This window comes from Epargyreus clarus, unplaced genomic scaffold (assembly GCF_041222505.1).
Source record: "Epargyreus clarus isolate Ecla_fem2 unplaced genomic scaffold, WU_Ecla_fem_2.2 ptg000032l, whole genome shotgun sequence".
Taxonomy (NCBI): Eukaryota; Metazoa; Arthropoda; class Insecta; order Lepidoptera; family Hesperiidae; genus Epargyreus; species Epargyreus clarus.
This window is the reverse complement of record NW_027332237.1, coordinates 1,631,226-1,650,996: the sequence shown is the minus strand read 5'-3', so window position 1 is coordinate 1,650,996 and position 19,771 is coordinate 1,631,226. Positions and strand designations below refer to the sequence as shown.

The window sequence follows — 19,771 nt, the reverse complement described above, 5'->3', positions numbered from 1 at the left end:
GTAAGGAAGAACGAGGGGGATTCGTTAAAAAAAAGACCTGATTGCTTGGTTCATGACTAATGGAATCGGATTAATCGCCTTTATTCCCCGAGGACTGGTCGCCAATGAAAGCAATTCTGGAAGACAGTACGACAATTTGCGCCTTGTCTTTGTACTTAGTCTAATAGTGATGTGTATTAGTTACGGCTTGGTTTTACATAATGACGTCATCGTGTAAAATGACATGAAAAAGGCACATCACTAATACTTTCTTATACTATAAATATCAGTATCAGTTCAATAAGTATCCTTAGTTTTAGGGTACCGTACTCAAAGAGTAAAAACGGGACCCAATCACTAAGTCCCCACTGTCTGTCCGTCTGTAATAAGTCCATCTCTTGTACCAAAATACAGACACTAGATTTTCTAAATAACATGTATTACAATAACATAAAGATAATACAGAATGCCCATATTATTCTGCTTCGGTATATTGGTTTATCTATTAAACTGTAATAGGTGGACAATTAAAATGTTCATAATGAATTTACTTTTATGACTTATATGATAAGAAATACGAAAAATAAAAAAATGTAATAAATAGATTAGTAAAGATTACTCACTCCTAACAAGAAAATGTACCCAGTTTTGACAATTGAAATAGTTGCGTAAAAAAGTTTTGCCACGTCTCCGTGCTAAAATGTCCCTAAAATATTTAAAATAATTATTTATTTATTATGTAAATTACGCAGCATTAGTTATTTATTCGTAAATTTTCTCTAAAAATGTTTTTATTCAAAAAAGAACTTACTAATAAGCCGTTTGTGGCTTCATTCAATTTCAAGGCGGCGAAGTATCTTTACTAATCTATGGATGCAGACCAAAATGATAATATCTAACCTTGATTTTCCACGACACTTAAACAACGCCTACAATAACTTTCCACATAACAAAGTCGAAGGTGCCCAGATGACGTAATGATTAGCTATCTGAAGTAATTCGGAGTTGAACAGTAAAGCGGCTATAAACTTTATAGCCAGCTTTATAGCTACAATAAAATTATTATTGAATGTGTACAGTATAACATAGATTGCTAGAACTTTTGCGACAAGGGTGAGGCTTACTGAGACTTTTAATAAAACAACGTTTTCAGTGGCACACGCACAGGAAGTGGACATTTTTTATTGACAGTACACAGACTACAAGCATAGACAACAGATAATACATAATGTAGCGTTCAAATAAACTATAAACAAAGTTAGATAGAATGGCGTTACTGGTAATTACTTTTGATACATACAACATCCCCACTTATCAAAATAATAACAACCAATACAACAAATATAAATCCAAACATATCTTAATACTTAACAATTTCCTACGCCAATACATTTTAACAATGCATAATGTTTGGTGGAACATAAACTCTTTGTTAATAAATCTGCGGGCATTTGTGCTGTAGGCATATATTGAATTTCAATGATTTTATTAGCTACAGCATCTCTACAAAAATGATAACGGATATCAACATGTTTAGATCTATTATGAAAGGCAGGATTTGCTATTAACTTTTGAGCACTCTGATTATCATTATATATTAAAATGCTATATAACATATTAGTTATTTCAAACTGCAAGTTTCTTAAGTATACTGCCTCTTTACAACACTCTGATAATCCTATATATTCTGCTTCTGTGCTTGATAATGCTACACTTTTTTGTTTTCTGCTACCCCAAGATATAAGACTGCCCGAGAGTTTGAAACAAAATCCTGTATATGATTTTCTGTCAACAATGTTGTTTCCCCAATCAGCATCAACAAAGCCAACTAATTTTGAATTTTCACTTGAACAATATTTTAAACCGTAATTTTTCGTTTTCTTTAAGTACCTCAGAATGTGTTTAACATAACCCCAATGCTCTTTAGTATAACAATTATTAAACTGACTTAAGTATCCTACTGAAAAAGCTATATCAGGACGTGTTAAAATAGCTAAATACATAAGACTCCCAATTAATTGCTGATAAGGTAAACTTTTATCACAATGTTCTTCTCTACTAAGATACAATTTATTTTCCATGGGAGTATCAGCTGTTTTACAGTCATTCATGTAAAATTTACATAACAATTGTTCAATATATTTTTCTTGATCTAATGTCAATACATCTTTATCTTTACTGTATTTAACTCTCATGCCTAGACACTGTCTAATTTGACCTAGGTCCTTAATTTTAAACTGAGACATCAATATCAATTTTAAATTTTCAGTTTCTTTACAATTATTCGAAAAAATAAAGAAATCGTCAACATATAAAGCAACAAAAGTTTTACTTGTATCATCATTCAATTTGTAATACAAACATGGCTCTAATTTGGATTTTACATAACCATTTTTAATTAAACACTGATCTACCTTTTGATACCACATTCGTGAAGACTGTTTCAACCCATATATTGCCTTTTTTAATTTTAAAACTTTATTATTATCAAAATTATCAAAACATACTGGTTTTTGCATAAAAATACTTTCATTGAGATCACCATTTAAAAAGGCAGTAGTGACATCTAAATGACTTGTGTCCAAGTTATATTTTACAGACAAAGCAAAAAGTAATCTTAAAGTGGTATGCCTTACGACTGGTGAGAAAGTTTCTTCATAGTCCACTCCATATTTCTGACTAAAGCCTTTTGCCACTAAACGAGCACGATAACGCACTTGATTGTCAAGTTCATATTTCTTTTTGAGCACCCACTTGCACTGTACTATTGAACTGTCACTAGGAGGGTCTACAAGTTCCCACGCATCATTATCTTCAAAACATTTTAATTCGTCTTTGATAGCTCGCTTCCACTGCAAACTCTCTGGTCCATTTAATGCTTCTTCTAGACTTATTTCACCATAGTCATTATCTTGTTCCGTTGCCATAGATATGCTGGTCATACCATACCAATCTGGTTTCTTTCGTATACGTCGTAGTTGGGTGACATCATCTGTCTTTTCATCAGAAATTTGATTTAAAATCATAAGATTTTCTTTTTCCTTATCATCGTCACTATCATGGTTTTCTTTTAATTTAGAATCAGAGTTTAAAGACTCTAAATTCCCCACTATTTCCTGATCCTCTTCAGACTTAATTTCTTCTTTTACTTCAGGATCTATATTACTTATGTTAATTGTTACGTTACTTCTGTTCTTCCCTTCTTCTATCACTATTATATCTCTACTAGTGCTTATTGTATTACTACTTGGGTTATATATTCTGTAACCTTTAACATTTTCACTAAAGCCAACTAAAATGCAGTTAAACGCCTTTTTATCCCATTTCAGTCGTTTTTCTTTCGGTATGTGTACCATAATCTTGCTGCCAAATATTCTAATGTGGCTGACATCTGGTTTTCTGTGAAACCATAATTCAAATGGAGTCTTATTGTTTAATCCTGATGCTACGGTTCTGTTTCTCAGATACACAGCGGTGTTCACTGCTTCCGCCCAAAATCTTTTTGGTAAATCTGCATCAAACAATAAACATTTAGATTTTTCAACAATAGTTCGATTAAGTCTCTCACACAGACCATTTTGTTCCGGTGTATATGGATTTGTCTTTTGATGAATTATTCCTGCATCCTGTAAGTATTTTTCAAATTCCTTACTGCAAAATTCTAATCCATTGTCTGTTCTAAAGACTTTTATTGTTTTACCAGTCTGATTCTCTACTAATGACTTATATGTTTTAAAACAAGAAAATGTTTCATCCTTTGTTTTTAAAAAATAAACATGCGCCATTCTACTGTAGTCATCAATAAATAATAGGAAATACCTGGAAGATCCTATAGATTTTGTTTCCATCGGCCCACAAATATCTGCATGTATCACGTCCAGCAATTCATGGCTTCTATTACCAATATGTGAAAATGGCAATCGCGCTTGCTTTCCCTCACAGCATACAATGCAATTTGTTTTACTGGCCTTGGGTTCATCTGTGTATGACAACCCAATAACAGCACCATCTTTCATTTTTTCTAGGTCACTTCTATTTAAATGTGCGAGCCTTCTGTGCCAAACACTTCCCGATACTGGTGCTAGCAAACAATCAACTTCTGCGACATTCAGTTTGTAAACACCTTCCACGGAGTCTGCAGTGGCCACTACTTCATTCATCTGATTGCGTATAATACAGTGATTGCGTTCAAAGGTCACTTTATTGCCCTTATTAATTAACTGGCTTACTGACAATAAATTGGTAGCTAGACTAGGCACATATAATACATCTGTAACTGGAATATGGAACTTAGTATCGTTCACCACTGTCGTAATTTTCACTTCACCACAGCATTCCACAGATATCTTTGACTTGTCAGCAATGACTATTTCGGTTATCTCAATTTTGTCGGAAATGTTGTTTAACCAATGTTTGTTAGTAGTCATATGCATACTGGCACCGGAGTCTATATACCAATCTGAAGTGCTAAATTTTCCACTTAGAAATACCGCGTTAAATGCATTAGATTGTTTATTTTTAAATGATTCACATTGATTCTTATAATGTCCATATTTCTTGCACTTATAACATTTGACGTTCGATTTTGCGTTTGACATTTCTGACATTATTCCGGTTCCGCTTCCTTTTATGGACTTATTATGATTAATATTTTTCTTATGTTGCCAACCTTTCGATACGAATGCACCTTGCTGTGATTGGTTCGCTTCACTTCCGTCCTCCATATCTATCAATTTCGATTTAATGGCGTCTGCTGTAATCTCAATGCCAGAATGCTCAATTGCCATTATCATAGGTGAAAATTTATCTGGCAAACCAGCTAACAGAAGTGATCCAATCCACTCATCGCCAATACTGAATCCTGTATTATTCAATCTTTGACTTGTTTCAACAATTAATGTCACATACTGAGCCATTGAATCACAGTTTTCACGACGAATTGAAATTAGGTTACGTAGAAGTCCAATTCTTCTAGAAAAGCCGGTGTCGTCAAACATACGTTTTAACTTAGTCCACAATGCTTTTGCACTGGTTTCTGTTTTAATATGTACATATAAGACCGGGTCAATGGTTAGAATGATCTTCGCTTTTGCTTTCGCGTCGTTAACATCGCCATCTTTCTTAATGCACTCTTGCATTCCTTCGAGGATTAAGAAATGCTCAACTGCAAAAGCCCAATCTTCATAATTTTCTCTTCCTTTTAACTTTGGTATACTGGAAATTATATTCGTAGCCATATTTACTGTCAAACTCACTATTTACTTATATTATAGCCCATAACCTTTTAATAAAACAACGTTTTCAGTGGCACACGCACAGGAAGTGGACATTTTTTATTGACAGTACACAGACTACAAGCATAGACAACAGATAATACATAATGTAGCGTTCAAATAAACTATAAACAAAGTTAGATAGAATGGCGTTACTGGTAATTACTTTTGATACATACAACAGAGACTTATATACTTTCTTTCTTTCTTTGTTAAATACTTTTAATGATTAAAATTGAAGTGAAGGAAATAAGTATGCAGTTTAACTGATGGGAAGTGGTGACATGCCTTATGATTTTTTATACTAAAGAAGTAGCGAACGATCATGCAGTCCACCTGAGGGTAAGTGTCATGTCGTGTGGTAAGGGAGATATACTTTTCCGAAGCATTCCAGCTTAGTCCTCAGGGCTACCCCTGAGCCTGAGCCTGGGCGCATCTGTGGCTGATCGCAGGTAGCACGTAATCCTATCTAGGGTTGATTACAGGTGCCTATGGGCGGCAGTAGCCACTTACCATCAGGTGGAATGTATGCTCGTCTGCTACTTCTATATTATAAAAAAAAAATCTCACATAAGTATATCTATCTTCACTCTTTAAATCAGAACACAGCAGCGCTTAACACTGCTGTTATAAGGCAGAAATAGATGTGGCAGTGGTGCTTCCGAAGTCTATCCATAATGGGTTCTACCATAAACATCGTCGGTATCACACTTAATACATCACAAATACCTGCGATTTTATTTTGTAAAAGCTTTATAGTCAATATAAACTGTTCTAGAAATTGCACTTAATCACAAGAGGGTAGACACTCATCTGTTCAATAACACATAACTACTTTCATAAGGGTATCCATAAAATATGAATTGATTCGTTCCACCAGAATGGTAATTATGATAGCAACCGTAAAACTAAAGACATTAAACCCATTCGATGATTGAATAGTTATGGCGGTCGTAACTCTGCTTGTTCTAATTGCAAAGTTAGTATAAGTTTGGTGCTGCTAGATTTTAGGGTTCCACTCCTCAAGGCATTTAATAGTAATGGTATAAGATTTTTTTTTATAATATAGGAGTAGCAGACGAGCATGCAGTCCACTTGATGGTAAGTGGCTACTGCCGCCCATGGACATCTTTAATCAACCCCAGATAGGGTCAGATATTCCTACCTGAGGTCGGCCACAGATGCGCCGCTACCCCTGTGGACTAAGCTGTCTCCCTTACCACACCCTTCAAAACGGAACACAGCAGTGCCTTACACTTTTGTTATAAGATAGAAATAGGTGTGGCGGTGGTGCCGTCGGAGTCGAACCACAAAGGGTTCTACCACCTTCAAATAAGTGCACAAATAGCACATTATAAAAGCAATGTTAGTAACAATAGGTGGTAAAACTCAATGGTTTGAAGTGGTGAAAGCCTTTGTGGTATGGCATTATGGTATACTGTATCAGAACTGATTGGAAATGTATGGGAAATACGTAAAAAAATACAAAAACAGTCATTTTTGTAAAAACGTAAAAGCTCATACTAAGGGTACTGATAACAGTCGACTGTCACTGCTTATCAACGATCGCAGTTGATCGTCGGTTGTTGAAGACAGGCGACGATCGGCGACAGTCGTCGACATAATCTGCCGCGTGTACATATTCCCTAAGCAGGAGCTTAACTTTTTTTGGTGCCAAGGGGGAAACTACTACAGTGACAAAATCAGTTAAGACGTACTTTTTAATAAAAAAAACATAGATTAGTAAATATTCCTCACTTCTATCTTTACTTCTTTCTATAAATATCTTTACTTGTCAAAGTAAAGACTAAATAGTTACCCACTCGAAACAAAACCTTAAATAAGACGTGGGTGTAATAAATTTTACAAAAGTCAACAGCCCAATTGACAGTAATACAATTAAGGGCCGATTTCACCAACGTCGCATAAATCTTATTCCCAGAATAAGTCGTTGGTTACTCGCGAGTAAGCCTATTTTACGTTTCACCAACATTTATCATAGGGATAAAATCTCCATACTGGAGTAAAGTCGTATACCGCCGATTTCGCCCGAGTAAGCTGCTATTCTAAGATTAGTAGTGTCATTGTGTCATTGTCAAAGCGCGAGATCACTGTCAACTCAACTATCAAGATAACGTATTATCCGAACAAATGTAAGAATATGCAGTGCTATTGTGCAAGTATACGTCAAACTGTCTCTTTTACTTGGATGCATTACGTACTTGTTCAATTCATTCGTTCAACGTCATAGAGTAATTATGCGAGAGTAAGATATCCTTAGACTAACGTGGTGAAATGAAATTGAAGTTAACCATGGAATAAATTGACAGATTAAAGTTATACCGGGATAGCTACTCTAGTACAAATTATGTGTTAGTGAAATCGACTCTAAGTCTGTTAGCGACAAGTACTATAAACTTAAACGACCTAGACGAGTAGACGAGGCCTAGGACTTCCAAGGTTACGGCCAAGTGTACTCGAGAGACTTATTGTTGAACTAAGAAGGTTTTTATTGCACGTAATAGAGATAGCAGAAGCAATTTTGATAAGGCTGCTTACACACGAAGCAATAAGATTTCGAAATGCAATATTTAAAGTAGAAATATTGCGATGTTGATTCGATATATTATTGCTGATTTAAAATTAAACATGAAACAACGGAACTATATAATTAAGTCTCCACTATCTGCCCATCTGTTATAGAGCTCTATCTTTTGAACCATAATAGATATTTTTTTTTTCTTGTCCCTGTAGTTCCGGGACCAGAATATGGCTACGGTATCCCCTGCTTGTCGTAAGAGGCGACTAAAAGGGGGCTTCCGGGGTTGCGGACGGCAAGAGTGAGAGCTCGAACCGCCCGGCCAGCAACCCCGGGATGGACGGTGGTATCTGTGGTCGCATACCGTCGTGAACATCAGATGGTGTGGTGAGTTTCAAGCTCACCTGGGCGGAGCCCGACGGGGCAACGCGCCAAGTGGACTCCGGTTGCGTTCCGTTGGAGATCCCGGAGTCCTCTACGCAGCGTCGAGGACGGCCACCAGGGGGGTTTTAGTGCGGTAAGAATCCCAAATAACCCTGTGCCGCTCCCACGGCATAAGGTACCTTTTGAAGGTTTCCCTCTCGTCAACAAAAAAAAAAGGTAATTTTTTTCTATGAGTGTGTCTTCTATGATAGTAAATATTAAATATGAAAAATAAATGTAAATTTGGTTATACGGGAGCCTCCTTGTCGAGTTCGACTCGCACTCGAACAATTTTTATTGAATTTACGGCAATAAAAAATCGTGATAAGTCGTGTGCAAGACGCCTTATTCTTTATTATTCTTTGAGTACGAATATTTCTAGTGTTTGTTCTACAATGAGAGTTCTACAATGAGAGACCTTGAGTCAGAAATTATTTTTGTTAGATATTTTATGTAAAGACATAAAACTATAAGACAAATATAATTATACTTCGAATAGGTTTGTTTATTGGATCTTATTCAAGGCTTTTCTAATATGATTTCTACCGAAAATAGACTGTAGCATTTTAATTGTCATCAACTTTTTTTTTGTTTCGTGGGGGGAGGGGGGAGGGGAATCTTCTAAAAATACCTGATCTTCTGGGGGAAAGACCGAGTTATGTGAGATTTTTACTCACTAAAACCCCTCGGTGGCCTCAGTACGCATGAAATAGAGAAGCCTCGGGATCTCAATAATGAACGCAGCGCTGCTTCCCCAGTGTGATGCCTTTAGGCCTCCCTCGAAGCGATTTGCACTTTCCACTATAAAAACAACAATTTGTGACCACAAATCGTCGCCATCTTCATGTCGCATGTCGCTCTGGTCACTGGCCCCCACTCTAATCGCTTGCGACCTCGAGATCCTCTTTAAGCACTACTGTGCAGACGGATCAACATGGGGAGCACCTCCGCCCGAAGTCTCCGTATCCGAGTGCGATCGGCCCTCTCCCGAGCCCGTTCGGCATTCTCCTCCTTACCCATAACGGTCTCACAGAAGGAGACTACCACCCTCCATCCTTGTTTCTCTTCCAGCATAGCCGCTACTACCGCTGGCGGAGTAAGGTCTCTCCCGATTCGGTTGATCAGGATACGCCGCTCAGAATTGTCATCAACCTATTACTATCGCACTGCTGGGCTCAGGTCTCCTCTCAGAATGAGAAGGATTAGGCCATAGTCTACTACGTTGGCCAAGTGTGAATAAGTGGACTTCATTTACTTTTGAGATTTTTTTTTTACTTTCAGGTAAGCAGGTTTCCTCGCGATGTTTTCCTTCAAGCAAGTGATCATTAATTTATAATACGCACATAACTTTGAAAAATCAGAGGTGCATGGGATTTAGACCTCAGACCCTTCGAATGAGAGGCCGTTTTAACTAGGCTATCACTGCTTTATTATTAAATAAAAGCTTTAAATGATGCTATTTAAAGGTGGTAGACCTTTAAATAGCATAGCTTTATCATTAATTAACTATATAACGTCGTATACTAAATAAACGCTCAAAAACACATAAACTTCAAAGGACCTTACTTACGCTGTTTGTCTATCAACTATTCCGAAGACTTTTTGTTCTCGTTTAGAACAAAGTTCGTGACACGAACTTTTATTTTTTGGTTTTACGATGTTTTTCTTTATGTGTTCAGATTTTGCTTTATGTTTTAGATGGAGCTGATTTGATACGTTGAAATACATGTTTCTGGCTGAATAATAGTGCTATGTCTAGACTGGTTATGGGTTGTTTGTCATTGATTTGAATTCAAGGATTTTTTATGGTTTTTATGCCCGTTATTTTTTATGGGTATAAAATATTTGCGTATGTATTTATGATGAAGTATTTTTATGGCTTTTACTTTACTGTGGAGAGTAATGTTTTCGATTGTATGTATGTCATGTATGTCTCATTCTTTGTCACGCTTTACAGCCAAAACGGCTTGATGGATTTTAATATATAAGCTGTCGTTGGATTTCTTTAAATTGTAGAATTGTTTCTTTTAAATTAACAGTTAACAGTTAGCTTTAATAATTTTCTAGTTATTTAAGTCCTTCAAATAAATTACATTTGTGTTAACCTCTATAACTATTGATACCTCTGTAGTAGTAATTACTAAATAAATAACACGAGATAAACTTCTGCGCCAATATACCAAACAACATTTCTGAAATGTCTCTTACCTATCATCTGTATCCTTGTCTATAAATTATCTCAAATATATTGTCTCTAGTGCCACTTTGTCAACAACAAAATTACATTTTATTCAGTCTTTCTTCGTTTTAGTTGAATTTGATTGGATATGATTAAATATACGAGTCTCTCGAAGTTTTACATTGTTGAAATGTCAGTTGACAACTTTTAGTTGATTTAATTAAGTTTCTCTTTTGTATTGGTTAGATATTTTCGTTTTTAGACGTGTAGTCTTACTCGTAGTATTTGTACACTCTATGCGCTTATTTATACTATCATTTTCAGAAGTTACATGACCTAGACGCTATTGGCGCTATATACGCTATTGTACACGCTATGACGCTATTATTCAAGAATTCTTCTTATTCCTCTTAAATATTATTTTCTCTTTATTATTGACTAACTTTATTTGTATTGTATTCTTTCTTTGTTTTGACTCAAGTAGCTTTTGTTATTTCAATTACACGTATTAATACTACTTCAAAGACAACTTATCTATCCACAAAATCCAATATACAATATATTATACAGTTTAGTTATTAAATATAATCAGAATGTAAACTTACCTCATTTTCATCATAGATGTCTCTAGCTTGGTTGTTGAAGCTAGGCGATGCTTTGGTGCTAGTTGTCGCTGGGTTTCCATAGAGGGCGTCGCGTACTTTGTCTATTTTGCCTGTTTTAAATAGATTTTTTATTAATAAATATTATGGTAAGTATTTCTGTTGTAGGGTACTGTACCGTGCAAGCTTGGCTGTAATCAAATGTCCCTACTCAACGACTTTTCCAATATTAATATAAAATATCCCTATACCGGTAACACTAAAGAAATAAATTCTGATTGCGTGTTTATATAATTGTTTGCGCCAACATTTGTCCAAGCGTGTGCCCAAATATCTCCAAGTGACGTTCAAATCTTTCCATATACACTACACAAAGATCCCTACATAACGACTTTGCCAGTATTAATATATATTATACCGGTGACAAGACAAAGTTTCCGACCTCAGCGACCGCGTATTACAAATACCAACTTCATTGAGCACTTCCGCACTTTGGGAACCGCTGACTTGATATTGCGGTTATCGATTGTGGTACATATTGATTCTGATAACTTTGTCTTTGGTTGAATATAATATTGTAATATAAACATTGCAAATGAGCATAAAGTTTATCTGATGGTTAATGTGTAATCAACATGTGTAATTAATCCGAGATAAGATTAAAGTCCTACCTGAGGTCGGAGTTTAGGCTATTGTCCATCGCACTGGCTAAGTGCTGATTGGTAGCCTTCACAAATCTTTAAGAACTTATTTATTTAGAGAGCTCTAAGGGTGTATATATCCTCATGATGTTTTCCTTCACCGTTAAAGCAAGATAATTAATTTCTAATACGCACATACCTAGCTTCTAAAAATTAGAGGTGGGGTTTGAACCTCTAACTCTCAGATTGATAAAGGACATAGCCCTAACCGTCTTTTCCTGAAGTCATTCAGGCCTATTTCGACCCCCTGCACTATATTTGAATGACAGAATTCATTCGAATCAATGAATGCACATATCACAAACATGAACGTGATTAAACATGGTTTAGCTGTATTTGTATTCGGATTAGTCTAATTTCATTTCAAAACGTTCAAAAATATATCGACTATTCAATGTTATGTGTAGAAGTGTAGAAAGCGTTTATTTATTTATAGTATCATAGCAATACTTGCCTTTCTGACGATTCTTATAGTTCTTCCTCTGGTCTCCGGGCCGTTGTTCATGTGACTGGTCATCAGATCGCCCACCGATGATGGCGCGATACCGCCCGTCAGCTCTACTGTTGAAAATATATTTGCAAAAAGTATTCTTTTTTGTTTTATTGTTTATTTTTTGCATCATATATTTTATTTAAGTTTAGTTGTATTAGGTCCTTTTAACTATCAATAATAGGCCTTTTCAAAGGAAAGCAAATGATATTATCTATTATCCTAGGAAAGATATTTGTCCTAGGAAAGATCAAAGACCAGAGACTTAATTCTTTAAAAATAAAGGTTGAATATATTTAAAAATATGATGCGAAGTGCAATTACGATATTTAAAATGACATTCTTGGTATTTTCTGTAAATTTTGCGATAATTACTACCCAACTTTACGGTGTATATTTTATATGTCGGTATTGTAATAATTCTCTCTTAAAATTTTTTCCAAACGACCCAAACGAAATATATCAAACCAAAAATTCTACTAGAAATACGTTTCAACTCACCTATCAGCCAAAGGAGAGGACGGCTCGTCTAACGCTTTGTGTCTCTCAATCTCTTCACTAGACGGGAATTCCCCAGGTCTAGGTTTAACTAACAAGGTCAGGTTAGCACTAGACCTGCCAGCGACGCAGGTGTAGACCCCATGGTCTCGAAGCGATAGTGACGTTATGCGAAGAGCACCCTGATAAAAAAACAGACATTAATAAATATCACATCACAAACATCATACAATATCTTGGAATATACATATGGTTAAAACTACACAAGATGTTTTCCAGAAGTTCCTGTAAAATGTAGTGTAAAATGAAATAAATGAAAAGAAATGAAATGCAATAAGTACCCACATGCATGAAAATATATTTACAACGTTGATATACGGTTCGATAAAAATGGAGTCCGTAGGATTTTATAAGAAAGGCAAGGGAGAGCAACAGAAGTAAAAAGTGAAATAAATATGATATATTGCATGATAGGCACTTTTAAGTACACAGTAAAGTGTTTAAGACATCAGCACACCATTATTTTATTAACAAAATGCCTACCACTTTTATTCACATACTAATAATAACACTTTATTGTCCAAATTAATACAAATTAACTAAACAAAGAGTACAGGAACTAAAACTATACCCTGAGAAACACCTGCGCGTAATGTTCACAAAATCTTACTTAAGATAATTTTATATGCAAACTAAGACGTGCAAGTCCAGAGATAATGTTGAAAATCAACTCGTTAGCGTAATCCAGTAGCAAGATCTTGAAATATTGTCTTTAGTTTAACTGGAACAACGCTGCAGTGGAGTGTGTTTGTATCAAACGTTTTTGCTAAGTTTGCGAGCTAACAACTGTGACTTACTTGGAAAGCCGGCGGTAAAAACAAGGAGCCTAATAGTCAGTAAGTTTAGAGAACTACAATTTTGGCAGTTCTGGTTCTGAAGTTGTTTTTGTTAAGTTAGAAGGTTATATAGTTTTGATTTTAGACTAAAATTATCGCGGAATTAAGACATTTTATTATGTAACGGGAACTCACGATATGCGTTTTTTTTATTGCCGATATTTCGACCCAGTTGCATGGAGGGGAGAAACCGTTGAAAACTACTAGTGGTAGATTAATCTATCTACTCTACGTCTAGTTCGTTTTTCATTTCTAGGTTTCATATCACGACACACAACACTAACAATATCCTTACGCACCATACTTTGTACTATTTGTGAGTCCACTTCAGTTTCGCCGTGACCACGATCCATGCAACTGAGTCGAAATATCGGCAATAAAAAAACGCATATCGTGAGTACCCGTTACATAATAAAATATATAGTTTTGGTGTAGGAATATTTTGTTTCAACCAGATCCTGCAACCCTCAATCCCTAAATAGCATAACCCACATTAAATATTTATATACTATACAAATATATTCTTAAAGACACATAGTCGTAGTTTACTACTTATTTGGTAGATGACATAACTAAGCGTATTAAATACTACAAAAGAATAAACATGAAATAGTTGACCTAATTATAATGAATTTTACTATCAGATACCTATTTACTCACTTTCAATAAAGAGGCGAGATATTAAACCCGACCTATTTGTTCTTAGAATAATTTCTTACTTAGTCAAAGGAAATATTCTGAATAAAATATTTCCTTTGACTAAGTAATTCAGCTATGTAGTTTTATTTGCCATACGTTAATTTACACAAACCGAGTGAACAAAATAAAATAATAAATAAATAAATTATGGGTCGTGTTTCAGGTTTCGTTCATATTGAAAATTTCATGCTCAATTTGTACGGATTTAATGAGATTACAGATTGCAGGTTTTAAAATACATGTACACTGACCTGGATTGCAAATTGATTTCAATTAGCGGGATAAATAAATTTGTTAATTATTAACCATTGCAACTGCATTACACATAAACATTCATTAATATTAATGTAAGACTACATAACACATTAATGTAAAATGACGTTAATGACTGACTGACGCCAGGACTGTTTTGAGGTGACAGAACCCTATGTGATTCAACTCCGATGGCACCACTGCTACATCTATTTCTACTATCTACTGCTGGTTTACTCTCAGAATAAGTAGGATTGGGCCACAGTCGACGACGCGCCAGCGTGGTCACAGGTACTTATAGGTGGACTTCATATATACCTTTGATAACATTTTTAAGATTTTTCAGATATGCAGGTTTCCTTACGATGTTTTTCCTGCACCGTCAAAGCAAATGATAATTAACTATATACTACGCACATAATTTTGAAAAATTAGAGGTGCGTGCCTGAGATTTGAACCTCGGAACTCTCTATTGAGGCCACGTTTCAACCACAATCACTGCTTTTAATTAACTTACAAACATTCAAACATTATTATTACCTTCTTTGATATCTTGTACTTCTTTGATTTCGTGATGATCTGGTTGTCTTTCGCCCATTGTATCTTCGTCCTGTTGTACCCTTTCACTGGACACTTTATCTTCACTTGAGTTCCGTAGAATATTGTTGCTGAGCCACCCACCTTCACTGTTACCTGATAAATAATAAATTAATAGTTAAATGTATAACGTTACTTTGCGGAAATCTAATGATGTCTAGATAATGATATCTAATGATAATGCTAATGATGCTCTATTTTTGAGCCAACCCCTTTTTGATGGTATGTTCGGTGGTGTATACTTTCTCGAGATAAAAGATTACCCTATGTCCTTTTCCATACTAACGTGTGTAGTAAATTTCATCATAATCCGTTTTGTAGTTATGGTGTGAACAAACAAACAAACATACTTTCCCGTTTATAATATTGGTGAGGATTTTAACAAACCTTTGTGCTAAATTTTAGACCACTGTATTTGCAGATATAATTTCATTTTAACAGCTGATAATAATTAATGACTTTCGTCATAGATATGTGAATTATCAAACATTTGTGAATAAATTATCAGTTTACGGCCATTCCTACATCAAACTTCGGTTAAAATTATTTTACACATTTTTAGATGTTTTCACGAACTAATTTTATTTGCAGGCAAACAATTGAAAATATTTTTATTTTCACGCCTCTTACGTTCGTTATTAATAAACAATCTATCCAATATTTCGCCTGTTACAGAACAACATTGGAAAATTCTTTATTGTTACATTTCAATCTTTGGTAATATAATAAAGTTTAACTTTGAAAAGATTAACTTATTATAAGGGACACAAAAAATAATTCTTAATAAGCAATCATCCGTTTGAAATTCGTCAATTTTTCGTCAACTAAAATTTCGAACAATGATTAGCAAAAATTACTTAAGATTGTTTGCTGTTACTACTAATAAGTCAACTGATAGTTTCAACTCACCTTTTTCTTCTTCGGATCGTGTTGTATATACGAGGAGTTAGCCAGGGAGATCTCTGGAGACGACGTGTCTATGAGACAGGGTCGGCTGTTGCAGGACTTGGTGTTCGCTGGTCGTGGAGTATTGCAGAGCGCTGCTGGACGTTCCACTACGTGTGACTGGGCCATTATTTGCTTACACTCCACCTGATGATAGATCATTAACATCATTATTATCATCATCATTAAGTAATTGATTATAGATATAAGACAACAGTCTTACTGTTATTATTGCTGAATCAGAACGATTTCGGTTTATTTATAATACGAAAATAGTAATGGAGTATATAGTCCATCTGATGATAATGGTTTCTGTTGCTCATGGAAATCTATAATCAACCTCGATTAGATTAGAGACAGAGAAGATTAAGGACTTATTTGAGGTCAGCCACTGATGCGATGCTACCACTGAGGTTGAAGTTGATAGTCTCGGATACGGATATATCTGGGCTCAGGTCTGGCCCTTGTGGTTCCGCTTCGAACGCTATACAGCTGCATTCGGTCCCCACACAACATCTGCGGAGCCACGCCTACACCAACAGGCCACACGATTCCTGATGGGGACAGTCGCCTCGTTATCCGTAATGATTATAACTGTTGTCACTATTAGCGAGTAGCGCTGCATAAATAGAACACTAATCTTATACTCACTTACCATCAGATGGACTGCATTGTCGTATGCTACGTCATTGTTTAAAATCTGCCTAGATTTGAACCTCAGACCCAACAAGAAATTTACCACTAAACTATCTGCCGTTGAAAGCCATAGCCCAAAGTAATTTGTATGTGGTGTCAGCGTATTTCAACTCGAGGCAACAACAACTATGATTAATAGTTGATCCTTGTTTGGGTGTTAGTGACAGTTAAGGGAAACCTCTCAGTTTCAGCGATAATAATATTACCCGTGTTTTGAGTATCTATACAATCTATATATGTTTATAAATACTATGTTCTGGAGGTGGTAGGATCCTTTTTGGTTTGACTCCGGTGGCACCACCGCCACACCTTCTACCTATTAACAATAGCGTTAAGCGCTATTGTGTTTTGGTTTGAAGATTTGAAGGGTTTGTTGCAGCCAAACGCAAGCCTATAGTAAGATAAAAAAAAAAAAAAAAGGGTGTGGTAAAGGAGACATGCTTTCCGGAGGCGATCCAAATCAGTCCTCAGGAGTAACGGCGCATCTGCCGAAATCAGGTAAGAATGTACTCCTTGTTGTAGTCAATTACATATGTCCATGGGCGGCAGTAGCCACTTGCCATCAGGTGGACTGCATGATTGTCTGCTACTCCTATACTATAAAAAAGTAAATATTTTCAGTCAATAACATCACTACTCTTAACAGTTTTTTTTATCCAAGCCATTACCTCTCTCTGCTTCATTCCCCCTCCGCAAGTCTTGGAGCATTTCGACCAGTCTCCCGTATGCCATCTCACGGGGCAGTCCAGAACGTTGCAGTACTGCCGGTCGGGGGGCGGCGGCTGCGGACACATGCTGTGTGGTACCACCACTGTGTTTGTACCGCCGCGGGTCACCTGGTGAGGAAGTTATATAGTCTGAGATAATGTTTTACTATGACATTTCTTATTTTTTATACTATGTATTTTTTTAAATAACTGTATTTAGGCGTTTTAGTAAAAATAAACAAAGCATATAATAGCTTTGTGTATTGAGAGTGTATGAGATTGTAAGATAAAAATTAAAAGTTTATCACATAGGTTTTTAACACTAACAAGTAGCAAGTAATATAAAGAAATAAATCAATTCAATCTTTATCAATAAAATGAACATTTGAAATTTCTATCTTGTAACCGACTTTCTAAAGAAGAGAGGGTATTGAAATTAACTTATTGGACTTTTTTTTTAAATTATACAATAAAACAAGCAACATAGCTGTAATCAAATTTCAATTGTCAATTAATAATAATAATAATATAATTTATTCACCACAATTGCAGTACACCGTACAATTTCTTAAAACTAAATATACTAATATAAAAATTAAAAAATAAATTTAAGAAAAAAAACAAAAATCACAAAAAAACAAAAGTAATAACAACAAGAAAAACAAAAAAAAAAAAAAAAAGAAATAAAAACTTGAACAAAAACAAACAAAAGGCAATAACAAAACAAAGGTTATAATTATCTAGTGCTGTTAAAGTACTATGCGCTGCAACAATCGCGAAAGGGTGCAAACTCAGAATTCTGCCATGAGCGGTTAAAAACACCTACCCACAGCTCTGGTTTTCAGTTTGCCCCATGATACGAGGCGGCTCGGACGGCCGCCGCCTGCCCGACACAGTTATTTTACAAATAATTTTTGATGTACCTGTATAATATACATATATTCGAAACTCCACTGGATTACTACTCATTGTTTATATAAATTGGTAAGTACAAATATTTTATAGACACATGTACACTACAAATAATCTTATTATTGAGCCAAGAAATTTTAAGTACTATCTTATTATTCACAGGACGACTGAGAATGGAACATTTCCGTATGACTATAGCCATGCGCTCCGATCATACCCTCCCACTACCCAGTAGCACCGCGCCCGAAATGTGGAAACCAGCATCCATGCCAATGAGCTACAAATTAGAGGTAGGTTATGGTTACTTCAGATTAAGCCCTAACTAGAACTAAGGCAAAGGAATTATAATAGGTATACAATATATGTGCGTGTGGTATAAAATATGTGTACGTGTGCGAGCGTTGTTCAATATGGGATAATAACTCTTTACTATGTTTCCTATTATACCTTAGCTAGTTATATCTTCTTTTTGTTTTTGTAATAGTAACATTTTTAGTTTATATTTAAAACTCCCTATTGTTTTTAGGTTCCGAAGAGGAGGCGGTATGTTATTCCAACATTTCGTGGCGCTGTACCTGAAGCTGCCCCTGAAGGCAGCTGAGCAGTAGGATGGGTACCACAATTTGTCTGGAGCTGATCTGGTTCTATCGTGTAAATAATCTCTGGCCCACGCCAGCTTATTGAAGAGGTAAAGCGGTTCTTTATTTTTTATAATGCCAAATAGTAACGTGGCGAGATGTAAGTGCCTGCGAAGATCCATTTTTAGTATGTTGGCTGTATTAATATAGGGAGTAACGTGAGAGCGAGGCGGGATGTTAAAACAAAAACGCGCACAGGCATTCTGTACTCGTTGGATGACTTTCTTTGTACGTGCTAGAAGTCGTGGCCCAATAAGAGTGTCCCCATAATTTAATTTAGACAGAACAAGTGCTTCACAGAGATTAACGCGCAATGTCTCACTAAGATAATCTCTTATACGGTATAATATTTTTAGCCTATAATAACAGTTACGTACCGTGTTCATAATATACTTCTCAAATCTAAGATTTTCATCAATGACGACCCCAAGATCTCGTGCTTCTGTCACTCTTTCTATTTGTTCTCCGTTTAAAGTAATCGTCGGCCTTTTTGCACCAATCTTACGGATCTGTGTTGGTGTTCCCAAAATCAAAAACTTTGTTTTTTTCGGGTTCAATACTAAGGCATTGTGTTTAGACCACAGGGATATATTTTCAAGGTCAGAATTTAATTTGTTTACTGCCGTATCAGTTTCACCTGGTTTGAATGAGATATATAATTGTAAGTCATCTGCATACATGTGAAATTTGCACAATTTTATTTTTTTAATTACATCCGCACTATATAAGATGAAGAGAAGAGGCC

At 35.6% G+C, this 19,771-nt stretch overlaps 1 protein-coding gene and 2 long non-coding RNA genes across 3 annotated transcripts in view; 1 reads left to right on the top strand and 2 right to left on the bottom strand.

Annotated features, from left to right (window-relative positions):
* Positions 1-19,771, bottom strand: part of nolo (ADAMTS-like no long nerve cord) — a 244,911-nt gene that overhangs the window by 11,818 nt on the left and 213,322 nt on the right. The window contains exons 17-22 of the mRNA XM_073090487.1: positions 17,438-17,605; positions 16,038-16,220; positions 15,072-15,224; positions 12,688-12,866; positions 12,151-12,254; positions 10,999-11,108 (exon numbers count right to left, since the gene is read on the bottom strand). Coding sequence (XP_072946588.1) covers positions 10,999-11,108; positions 12,151-12,254; positions 12,688-12,866; positions 15,072-15,224; positions 16,038-16,220; positions 17,438-17,605 — 897 coding nt within the window. The remainder of the gene's footprint in view (positions 1-10,998; positions 11,109-12,150; positions 12,255-12,687; positions 12,867-15,071; positions 15,225-16,037; positions 16,221-17,437; positions 17,606-19,771) is intronic.
* LOC140755246 (uncharacterized) lies at positions 1,126-5,429 on the bottom strand. The gene is made up of 2 exons (XR_012103757.1): positions 3,799-5,429; positions 1,126-3,490 (listed from the first exon to the last, which is right to left on the bottom strand). It is a non-coding gene; the product is annotated as an uncharacterized LOC140755246 (long non-coding RNA).
* LOC140755091 (uncharacterized) lies at positions 18,172-19,136 on the top strand. Its single transcript, XR_012103730.1, has 3 exons — positions 18,172-18,460; positions 18,551-18,678; positions 18,915-19,136. It is a non-coding gene; the product is annotated as an uncharacterized LOC140755091 (long non-coding RNA).